Genomic DNA, 12,428 nt, shown 5'->3' on the forward strand with positions numbered 1-12,428 from the left:
CATTGCTTGCAGGTGTGGAATACAATATACTGTCCATCAATGTCAGAATGGAAACCATTAATTCATGATTAATTGCCAATCTTCGGTGGGATTTGCTCCCTTTTATTTCTGACTGCTATATTACAGTCATTTTCTTGTCAGAGGAGCTCCAATTTCAGTGCAAAAAAGGGAAGGACACTGTGGCAAACTTATGATGTCTTTGCAACACTGTAGAAGTCAAATGAGTTGGTGTGGAAAGCATCCAGAGGTGCCCAGGCCAAGTTAATGATTGGTTTGCAGTTGTATCCAGAAATGATGGCAAGCATAATCTACTTCTGGTAAGATTGATCTGCGCATGGTTGGCACTTGCATTTAGGCATTTTATATGATCACATTGTTGATGGGATAGCTTTCATTTCCATCCATTATATTCTGCTCCCTTTACCTTTCCTAATGGATTCCTAAGAATCAGCAGCATAACACTGAAAGGCATAAATTGCTCTAATCTAATTACCTTCTGTTTCTCATCTCCTCCTAATCAAATCATGCCTAATTAATGTATTTCAGCAAGGTTTACATTGTAAACATTATCTTAGTTGGGAAGCTTGGACTGACATTCCCATGATGTGACCCTTTTAAAAAGTTCTCTTTTAGAGATTTTCTTTTTAACCAAACATCATTAAAGAACAGATTCCATTCATTTCCATGCCATGTAATCTCACGTGCGTGTGAATTGTAATCCATTCCTAGACAAAACATTTCTCAAATTTCTCCAAAATATACTGCCAAAATCCAAAAAAATCATTTCAAGACTGCTTTGCATCAATACAATAATATGTTACTTAATCACCAGCAACTTTGTCGACCATTGTGACCTAGATAAATAAATTACCTTCTAGTGTTATTAGTGCTTTGCCCTTTATTGGTTAGTTTTTGGTTTTGTTAACCAATAGAAGTATAAAAGTGAATGTTTATATTTCATTTTTGATTTTTCCATTAATGTAGTAGCATTTTCCCTTATTTTACAAGACTAAAATACTTAACAAATGAACTCGATGAATATGAACGTCATTGGCTTTCGGTCAATTTAGTTTTCTAACCTTACACACGGTATCATGTTGCTTGTCAGTCTGGGGAAGACCTGTGCTATGATCACTGTCTTGGGATCATTCCTCTACTTAGGTTGGGAGGGTCTTCTATCTGAAAGAACTCTGGTCAATTCAGCCAGTTAAGTGATGCCCCCGTTCTAGAAGTCTTTTATTTGACTAAAACAGGGGTTCCCAACCTTTTTTTATGCCATTGACCTCTACCATTATCCGAGGGGTCCATTGATCCCAGGTTGGGAACCCCTGGATTAGAACTATGTGCCAAGGTTATACAAATCAATGGCTTAAAATTAAAAGTGTGATTCTTGTTTTGCCTCCACCACTCTTTTTTCCTTTGTTGCTGAGTGCTTAAAAAGGCTACAGTTGTCCTTTAAAGCCTAACACATCATTTTTCACTAAATGAAAATCTTTAAAGGAAACTGCAGATGCTGGAAAACTGAAACATAAACAAAATGCTGGAATCACTCAGTAGGTCAGGCAGCATCTGTGGGAAGATAAAGAGTTAATTTTTTCAGGTCAAAGACTTTTCATCAGAGCTGACTAAGTTTTTAGAAAGCAGTATTCAGCGACTTTAGTCCCGAGCAAAATCTTTGGCTGTTACTCCCCTTTCAATCTAACACCAATTCTGGTTGTCTTAGTACTCCCCAAATGAGGTTACCTGCCTCATAGGATTCATTAGCCTAATGGTTAAATTACTGGCCTAATTTCCACAAAACCTGGCCTGTTGTTCTAGAAGTATGTGTTCCGATCCTACTATGGCCAATAGGGCATTCAATATCATATCATTAAATCAATCTGGAATATTAAAGGAAGTACAATGGCAAAAGTGACTTACTGGAAAAGCAAATTTGGCTCGGCGATATTCTCAAGGAAGGAAATATATCATCCTTGCTTGCTCCAGTACATTATGACCACAAATACACTGCAGTGGGATTGGCTGAGAAGTGACTGAACAAGCAACTCAGTGCAGGGAGAAATTAACTAAGGGCAACAAAGGTTGGCTCAGTCAGCAATGCCCACTTGCTGTGAGAGAAATAAACGCGCAGACTGGGAATTAAAACCAAGTTTTATCCAAGATGCACTGGATAGAAAATTGCATATGTTAAGTCATCAGGGGAATTTAGATCTTAGTGCAACATAAAAGATATACTTGAGTTGATGATGAATATATTTGCAATATTGTGAACGACAGAACATCTACGATATCAGGATTCCATTTACACTGGTTAAAACATGATACTATTTGCCAGTTGTACAACTGTAAGACCGCAGATCTCCCTATTTAACTTTTTAAACTTTAACTATAGGATGATGGAAGTTCCTCTTCGTGTCTTTGCAAAGCCCAAGAGAAATTCCACTTGCTTGATGGTAAAAATGAAACCGGAGGAAGAAGATATTAGACAGAAACATTTGTAAGGAAACAATTCTGCACCAGGAACAAAAGGGAAAACCCTTTTGTAAGACTTGTAAGACTGGACTTTTCACTGACCTCTTTAGACCAGCAATAGAGCTACCATAAGCACAAGAAAGTCTGGAGATGCTGGAAGTCCAAAGCAACACACACAAGATGTCAGAGGAACTCAGCAGGCCAGGCAACATCTATTGAAATGAATAAGCAGTCTACGTTTCAGGCCAAGACTCTTCTTCAGGACTGAGAAAGAAGGGGGAAGACACCAGAATAAAAAGAATGTGAGGAGGGGAAGGAGGCAAGCTGGAAAGTGATAGGTGAAGTCGGGTAGGTGTGAAAGGTCAAGGGCCAGAGAAGGAGGAATCTGACGGGAGAGGAGAGTGGACCATAGGAGGAAGGGAAGGAGGAGTTTACCCAAGGGGAAGTGGTAGGCAGGTGAGAAGAGGTAAAAGGTCAGAGAGGGAAATAAAGGAAGGAGGAGGGGAGTTACCATTATGTTGCTGAAAAAAGGCTCCTGTGTTTACAAATAAACAACTCCTTTTGCATTTACTGCTTGCTGCTTGTGCATTCTCAAATAGCACTGCCACTGAAGGCAATAATATAAGGAAGTTGTGATAAATTGCAATTATTCTCTAATGATAAGCTACTTAAACACATACTCAAACATTATTTTCGAGCAGTGTTGGCAACAAACCTAAAACTCACAGAAGCCGGAAAATGGTTTACGTGCGAGGCATTCATGACATTCACATGATAATTGACTTATAGATGGGTTTGAAAACAGGAAGAGAGGATGAATGACTTTCATCTGCAGTGCAGACTTTGTGAACTCTGTCATGCCCCTTAGAGTTAAAACCAATTGTGTAAATGGGAGTTATTACTGATACAAATAGGTAAGTGAGAGTTTCTAACACAAGGATGACTGGTTATACAGATAAGTTTGCATCCTGCAAATCTGTTTCCTGTCACGCAGTGGACTTTAATGGTTTAATTTTAGCACTTAGGCGCCTTTACAGCAGGTGACCAAATTGCAGACCGTTAAGTGAAGGAAATTCTCTTGGTACCAACCAACACTGCATCAAGCAGGTCAGTGAGGGATACACTTTCTTCCAGGAAAATGTGTAATCACAAAGTAGGTGGAGTCACAGCATAATTAACATGAAGAAAATATTTCATTATGGGTTTGGTGCTTTTACACAACAATCTAGAGAGCTAGAGGCCAAGTTATGGGCTCTGCTGCTGAACATCTCAAGTAAATTTCATTAATTTTGCAACATCGTGTAATTTTAAATATCTTGGTCTAATATTTCTTACGTGGGTCAAGAAGGTGGATTTACAGTTTTTTTAAGTGAAAAGAGCAAAATTATAAATACAATCCCCCAAATACCAGTAAAAATCCTGTAATCCTTTGTAATAAAAACAGAATTTGTCCTATTCTTTCACCGTGATAACAGAAACCCTGGGGATCAAGCATCTGAAGTGCTTAATTTGATTTCTCACACCTTTCAATCAGTGGGATTAACATGGCATTGTATTATGACGGTTCATAGTTTAAAGCATAAATTATTTCATTGAATATTGTACTTACAATTCCTTTGGTTAAAAAGTCCAGAGGAAAGCATGGACTTTTTATATGGATTTTCAACAGCAGAGATGTGCAACTAATTTAATGAATGCATATAAATAAACCTGCTCTTCTTTTCATGCAGAAAACAGAAAATGTACTAACATGCCCCTTATTTTAGCCACTGTTTTTTGGGCCTGTGACCTTGTTCTCCCCAATTTGTAGATTTGAGATGAATGGCCAAAAATGAGGATTAAGAACTATTGGGCAACCAATTTGTTTTTGGTCATGTTTTCTGCAGTTGATTTAATTTTGGCAGATTGTTAGCATTATAAAAAGAGTTTTTAAAATTTTAATTGTGATTTTTAACTTTCCAATAATGCTTTCAAAACTTTCTTTCCCATTTTTTAAGGCAATTTTATAGACTCTTGCACAAGTCCTTCGTGAAACAGTGGGGCCTGAAATACAGAAATTCATTAGGATCTCTCTTTTGTTGAACTTCTTTTTCATGTTTTCTTGCTACAGATGAACCTAGCAGGTGCTATTTCCATGATGGCGATGGTGTGTGTGAAGACTTTGAGAAAGAGACCAGCGTCCAGGACTGTGGTCTGTACACACCCAATGGTTTCATGGATCAGTGGGCCAATAATGTCACTGTCTCACACCACGATGATCAATACTGCCCTGGGTGGGTGATAATTGGTCACCCAGCTGCAACAAAGGTAAGGGACATTTCAAATTACCACGTTATATTTAGGAAATGATATAAGTGATAGCAACAGGCCAGCTTGTTAACTCATTAGCTGGGATACTCTTTTGCTGTTCTGACACAGGACTAACCTGATTTATTGAAAATGTCTTAATGCTTCCACTTATAATCCAAGTGAAGAGATTGTTACTTAAAGACATTAAATGCACGTGAATCCAACTGAAAGAACGGAATAGCTTGTCGGACAAATAACTACTGAATACTATTGCCGTGACTAGGGGTTTACTATTCCAAATTCCCATTTTGAAGGCTTTTTTTCAGCTTGCTTCAGTTGTTTCTGATGACAATAAGTAATCAATGAAATAAAATGATATTGCAGCAAAAATATGACTGCATTAACTGCAATCCTTTTGATGACATTACTATTTCAGGTGCAATTAGTGAAGTAACCATATAGTGATGTGTCAATTCCTCCACACTTCAAATGATGAAGATACCGGTTAAATTTTTTTTGGGAAAAAATTGAGAGATTCAGTTTTAAAGTCGTATGATATTATGAAGCAGGGGAGAATGAAAAGAAATAGCATTTTAAATCTCTTGCAAAATTTATCTACATGTTTAAGAAAAAGAGAGTGGGTCTAACTAGATGAGGCCTGACATGGTCGTTCAGTCAGAAACTTCAAAGCAGATGGTCATAGTAGAACTGACAGGTCCTTGGGAAGACTAGATTGAGGAGGCATTTGAGCATAAGAAAGCCAAATACCAGGAGCTGGTAGAGCAGTTCCTGAGATAGGTGTGGAGAGCACGATGTGAGCCTTAAGAGGTGGGGTGTAGAGGTTTTGTTGGCTGCCCACTCTGCAGGACCTACTCTCTCCTTAGAATTATGGGAGATGCAAAGAAAAGAACCATCAGGACTATCACAGAGGTTGTTGAGAAAGCCTCCAGGTGGCTATGGATTAAGAGATATTACCTGCAGACTAGTGCTGCTGGGACACCAGCCGGGGCCTGATCCTCCCTGCTTTGGTCGCCTGGGCAAGAGTGTCTGATGTTGAAAGGCCCAAAACACCTGATGACCCCAGGTTACATCACTGATGATTGGTCCCAGCACATCCTAGGATGTATCTCAGCATCATGATAGTTCTACTCATTCTACAGCTGGTATACTTTCTGTGTTTTCTCCATGAAATGAGGGAATAACCCTCTCTCACAGCCTTTGAGAAGGTGATGTTAAGTTTATTTGGAGTCATTCAGCACAGAAGCAGGTCCTTCAACTCACTATGTCTACACTGCCATCAAGCACCCTCCTACACTCATCCATTTTTTTTCTGATATTCCCCTCATCCTTGGTTCATCAGCTACCCACCAGCACCAGAGGCAATTTGCAGTACCCCATTAACCTACCAGCCAGCACTTCTCTGACAATGTAAGATGAAACTGGAACACTTGATGGGGAATGTACAAACTCCATAGGAACAGCAGGCAAGTTCAGAAAATAGAAATGGGAGAGGGCAATGTTAACTGCTGGGTCATTAAGCCACCTTTCAGCAGCTATATCCTCAAGGTGAAGAAACACTCACAGAGCTGTAGCTGTAAGAACTGAGTCAAAATAAAAGTCAGGGATTTGACTTGTTAGATTGGCTTCAACTGAAAAAGGCAGAAATCGTCCCAAAGTGTGTTTTGAGCAGCAGAATATTATCTGATTCCAATAAAAAATGATGAGCCTTGTTTCAGAAACTTGGTGTGATACTGAACCAGCTTTAATAATCCTGACATATAGAGCTTGGCTCAAAAAGAAATCATCATTTGGTGAGAAGATGAAAGAAAATTCTGAGAATTTGGTACTTTCTTGCCAAATAATTTCTGCAATCTTTTGGGTCAATGATGGAGACAAGAAACAAGATTCATTCTTTGTCTACCATTGATTCCACTCAGGTTCCCTTCCTTTGTAAATTAACTATTTCCCTATTGGGTTATTCAAATTACCCCTGCCACTGTCCTTCTGTTGACTGTCAAAAAGTGGTGGTCATTTTTTAATGTGAAACAGACACTATTCTCTACAGTTTGTTGATGATCACCAGATGAGATTTTAAACCAAGGATTGCACTGAGTATGAAGACCAGGATTATGACTGCAGATAGACGCAACAATTCTCTGGCATTATTGCAAAATACAAAACCCTAGGTCAATAAGAGTAAGCTTCATTGTTGGCTGCTTTCCCAAGGCAGCAGGAAGTATAGACAGAGTCAATGGAGAGGAGGCTGCTTTATATGATAGGCTAGGTTACATTCACAACTCTCTGTGGCTTCTCACAAATCTTGAGCAGAGCAGTTGCCATACAAAGCTGTGATGCACCTGGATAGGATGCTTTCTATATACAAGGTCGTGAGATTTTAAAGGACCTTTTGCCACGGCAGCCTAAGAAAGGATGTTTGGAAGCTTGGCACAAAATTGCAAGTGTGCTGTTTCAGTGTGTGTGGTCACTCCTCCAAGTGGTCAATTGCCCTGATGGAGCATCGTGCCAGGGGTGGTCCAATACTACTGCTACATATAGAAATAATCAGTGAGGCAAAATTCAAAGCACAGGGCTCTGGAACACAAGGCATTAAGTAAAATGGCTACAAATAATGATACTCCGACAGATAACTCCAGCAGATGGTTGCAAACAAAATTTTTAAAAATAGTACACTGGAGGAACTCGGCAAAGGCAATTAGTATAGGTCAAGACCCCATGGGTCAAAATTGGGTGTTGTACAAGATAAATAGCAAGTGCATAGCAATATGAGGATGGACTTGGGTAGGGTAGAGGCTGGTAGGTGATAGGTGGGGCCAGATGGGGAGGGGGTGATTGACAGGTAAAACCAGGCGGGGAGGGAGGGAACAAGGACAAAGGGAGAAGAAAAGCAAGTGAGCAGGAGAGTGTGTGTGTGTGTAGGAAGAGAACACTTGGGGCTGGAGGGGGTGGGCATGGTTACATGAGGTGCTGCAATTAAAACATCAAAGTCAGAATGGAGACCCTTTAATTCACGTCTCAGTGGGGATTTCAGCTCTTTGTTCAGTGATGTGCATACAGAGCACATTTGAGCTCCAATTTACATCAGTAAGGGAGAAAATGCAACATTTGATGCTTCCTTGATGCAGGCAAGTGTTCAAGTGTACTTACGTGGATATTGCACATTCATTCCTGGCCCAACTTCAGTCAGAAATAATCAGTGGTGCAACTTACTTTGTGCTCACAATTATTTTCTGTGATTTGCACATGAGGGACAGTTGCTGATCGATCCAATTTCTTCGCTAAAATGTTTAACACTTCTGATATGAGCATTGATTATTTTTTACACTCTGAATCTCACCTGTCTGGCAGTTCATTTTATTTTCCTTTTGCCTGAGTGAAATATGACAAGCAAATGACAGGTTTCCACAGATGGACAACATCAGAATCAGAATCAGGTTAAATGTCACTGGCATATGTCATGAAAATCTACTGCTTTGCAGCAGCAGTACATTGTAATACATAATAATAAAAACTAAATATTACAATAATAAGCATATAAATATTAAATTCAATAACTAGTGCAAAAACAAAGGGGAAAATACTGAGGTAGTGTTCATGGGTTCAAAAATATGCTGGCAGAGGAGAAAAAGCTGTTCCTAAAACATTGAGTGTGTGTCTTCAGGCTCCTGTACCTCCTCTTTGATGGCACCAATGAGAAGAGGGAATGTCCTGGGCGATAGAGGTCCTTAGCATTGGATGCCACCTTTTTGAGGCATCGGCTTTAGAGGGTGACCTGGATGTTTGGGAAGCTAATGTCGATATGCTGGTGGTTGAGTTTACAACTTCCCGCAGTTTTTTTCTGATCCTGTGCCGTGTACCCTCCATACAAGGCAGGTATGCAACCAGTTAGAAAGCTCTCTGAAGTACATCTGTAGAAATTTGCGAGTGCCTTTGGTGACATACTAATTCTCCTATCACCATCTGAAATTCTGCCAACAATAGTTGTGTCATCAACACATTTATAGATGCTGTTTGAACTGTGCCTAGCCACATGATCATGAATGTAGAGAGAGTAGAGGAGTGAGCTAAGCACGCATCCTTCAGATGTGCGAGTGTTGATTGTTAGCAAGAAGGAGATGTTATTTCTGATCCACATAGACTGTGGTCGTCCGGTGAGGAAGTCAAGGACCCAGTTGGAGACAGAGGTAGAGGGGCCCAGGTTTCGGAGTTTGTTGATTAGAACTGAAGATACGATTGTGTTAACGCTGAGCTGTAGTCAATAAATAACTGATGTATGTAGATATTACTATTGTCCAGATGATCTAAGGTCGAGTGGTAAACCAGTGAGATTGCATAGAACTTACTTACAATTTGGAATAAAGATCCACAATCACTGACTTACTGGAATGAAAAAGCAGAGTAACAGATGATTCAGGTTATGTGGACAAAGAAAAGGCAGCTGAACAATTCAAATATTATTTTAAGTGGTTATATCACATATTATATATAATCTATTATACATGGTAGAAGTAGTGCGATCACTTGAGTCGAGTATGATGTTTTTCTAAGGGGATTGTCTATTGATGGGTCTTCAGGTGGCTGTAGAGTCCAATCCAAGATCCACATATTCTGGTGCAGTGTGGGCAAGATTAACCTGGTGGCTGAGGTTAGTCGTTACTTGGTCAGTCTCTCCTTTTGCAGCTGCCACTTGTTCTCTGTGGCACAGCGGAGGTCGTTCTCATTTACCCAGCTCCCTCTTGAACAGATTTCCTCCAGATGAACCTATTGACTGAAATGTCTTCCCAGTTTTTAGATATAATGGTGATTTTCTTCAGGCTGATTTTGATGTTATCTTTGAAGTATTTCCACTGCCCTATGCATAACCCTTACACAACTTTCCTATGTAAAAAGAACAACAATAAGTAAAGAAGGAAAGGTCCAAACTAGTGAAAAGCAAATTGGAACAATTCATTTCCACATAAAGAAATGAGAAAAATTAGTCTAAATTGGGGCGATTGTAAGACAGACCATCTGAGACATCCAGAGTTGGACAAATTTAAGATGTAAGATGCTGTTTTTTTTTTTCCGAATGGATTTACACTTACATTTAACTTGCAATCGGGTGAGAAAAAAAGTTAGACGCTGGTGGCAATAAATAAAACATTTACCTCTGGTAGCATATCTTCCAAATTAGAAACATAATTCAGATTCGGGACATCATAATAGCATAGCAGTTAGCAGGAAGCTATTACACCTCGGGCCATCGAAGATCACAGTTCATTCCCAAAGCCATCTGTAAGAAGCTTGTACGTCCTTCCTGTGAGAGCATGGGTTTCTTCTGGGTGTTCCGGTTTCCTCCCACATTCCAAAGATGTATTAGTTAGTAGGTTAATAGGTCGTTGTAAATTTTCCTTTGATTAGGCCAGGGTTAAATATGCGGGTCGCTGGGTAGTACAGCTCACTGGGTCAGTAGGGCCTGTATCTCTTAACTAAAACAAAAGCCTCAGAATATGATCTTGGTATTAAATGCTCATCAACTCAGTGCTATAGTGTGCAACAGGAGTATTACAACTGTGAATTCCTTACTAAACCTCCCCATTCTTGCTGGTCTAGATGGTGAGAGTGGTCATAAAAGTACTAAAATGAGGTGTTGTATAATGCAAATTCCATACTAATGTTGAAAGCAGTTCAGTTCTTTTTGACTGAATGTTTTCCAGAAACTTGTGTTATTGCAATGTTGAAGTGACACTTCAGAATTATCTGGTTCTTTGACTATACTCCCCTTGTGCCCAGCATTGACAGCTTTGTTACAATCTCCAGGGCCAATGCCTTGTAAACCATATAATACTTGATCTTCACTTCAGAAATTTGTGGATGAGCTTAGAGAGGAAGATAAAAAGTTTAGAAAGAACAGAGCTCACAGTATGCATAACAAAACACTGGAAAGGTTCAGGGAGGTAGGTGCTACAGTACTTTATGTGCCTACTGTACTTTAACAATTATATATATCTTGCAGAAAAGCCAAGGAAGAATTGTTTATAAAGATATTATTAGATATGGTTAGCTTTGTATCAAACTTTAATTAATTTAAGAATGGAGATCACACTGTCCTCTGTCCATACAATATTCTCTCAATAACTTTCACCAAATCTGAGAAATTGCTGTCTCTTTGTTTTGTTGAAAAATCCCCTGAACTGAGCCTATGAAACTGAGTAAAATTATAATCAGACAGGACACCAGATTAAAATCTTTACACTAGTTCCCATATTTACAGAAAGTCATATATAAACACTATTATTTAAAATGTTAGTGGGTACACTCCCATATTGAGCATAATGTTCCCTGTATCCAGTTGTTCCCATTAAACAAACATGGTAAACTCTCAGGAAATTAATTGTGCTTGAGCAAGTTCCTTTTGAAGTGAATGTTCCCATTAAAAAGGTGCCTTTTCATCTGCTATGTACAGTATATGCCACTGCTTGCCCACAGACAGCATTTTTGATGGTACAAGTGAACATGGATTAGTTTGATCTCAGTCATATTTTGGCAATTAGTTGCAACACTGAACCAGAAATTAATGATTACACTGTGCATACGTGTCTCCACAAGTGAAATCAGTACTTGACATATTGCAGTCACATGCCTGTTTGGAATAGTCATGGTTGGATATCCTGCAACACAATAGACAAACATGGTGTTTTGAAGTCTATGAATAATAAACCATTTAAAATATCACTAATGGGGCTGGTGTTCTTCCAATGTTTTTCCACCTTCCAGTCCTCAGTTCTGCATCCAATACCTATTGACTGATTCTGGAGGACTGGAAAATTGCAAATGATGCTCCACTCTTTAATGAGGGAGGGAGGCAGAAGGAAGGAAATTATAGGCCAATTAGCCTGACTTTAGTGGTCGGGAAGATGTAGAAATCTAATAGTAAGGGCGAGGTTTCACAGTACTTAGAGGCACGTGATAAAATACCCAAAGTCAGCATGGTTTCCTAATGAGGAAATCTTGCCTGATCAATCTGTTGGAATTTTTTGACAAAATAATAGGCAGGATAGGCAGAGTAGAGTTACTGGATGTTGTTTACTTTGATTTTCAGAAGGCCTTTGACTAGGTGCTGCACATGAGGCTGCTTAACTAGATAAGTGCCCGTGGTATTACAGGAAAGATACTAGCATGGACAGAAGATTGGCTGACAGGAAGAAGGCAAAGAATGGGGATAAAGGGGACCGATTCTGGTCGGCTGCCAGTAACCAGTAGAGCTCTGCAAGGGTCGGTACTGGGACCTCTTCTTTTCACGTTATATGTCGATGATGGAATTGATGGCTTTGTGGCCACGTTTGCAGATGATACAATGATAAATGGAGGGACAAATAGTGTTAAGGAAGCAGGGGGTTTGCAGAAGGACTTGGACTGATTGGGAGAATGGGCAAAGAAGTGGCAGATGGAATATAATGGAGGGAATTATATAGTAATGCACTTTGGTAGAAGGAATAAAAGTGAAGACTTTTTTTTAATGGAAAGAAAATTCAAAAATCAGAGGTGCAAAGGGACTTGGGAAGGAGTCCCTAAAGATTAACTTGCAGGTTGAGTCTATGGTAAGGAGGGCAAATGCAATGTTAGCATTCATTTCACCTGGACTAGAATAGGAGAGCAAAAATATGATG

The 12,428-nt window shown here is 39.4% G+C and overlaps 1 protein-coding gene across 6 annotated transcripts in view; it reads left to right on the forward strand.

Moving 5' to 3' along the window:
* The window catches only part of LOC140186348 (pappalysin-1-like), a 367,560-nt gene that overhangs the window by 125,992 nt on the left and 229,140 nt on the right, over nucleotides 1–12,428 (forward strand). For all 6 annotated transcript variants that reach the window (XM_072240504.1, XM_072240506.1, XM_072240505.1 and 3 more), the window contains exon 10: nucleotides 4,583–4,779. In XM_072240504.1, the coding sequence (XP_072096605.1) occupies nucleotides 4,583–4,779 (197 nt within the window). The remainder of the gene's footprint in view (nucleotides 1–4,582; nucleotides 4,780–12,428) is intronic.

This window comes from Mobula birostris, chromosome 22, assembly GCF_030028105.1.
Source record: "Mobula birostris isolate sMobBir1 chromosome 22, sMobBir1.hap1, whole genome shotgun sequence".
NCBI classification, from domain to species: Eukaryota; Metazoa; Chordata; class Chondrichthyes; order Myliobatiformes; family Myliobatidae; genus Mobula; species Mobula birostris.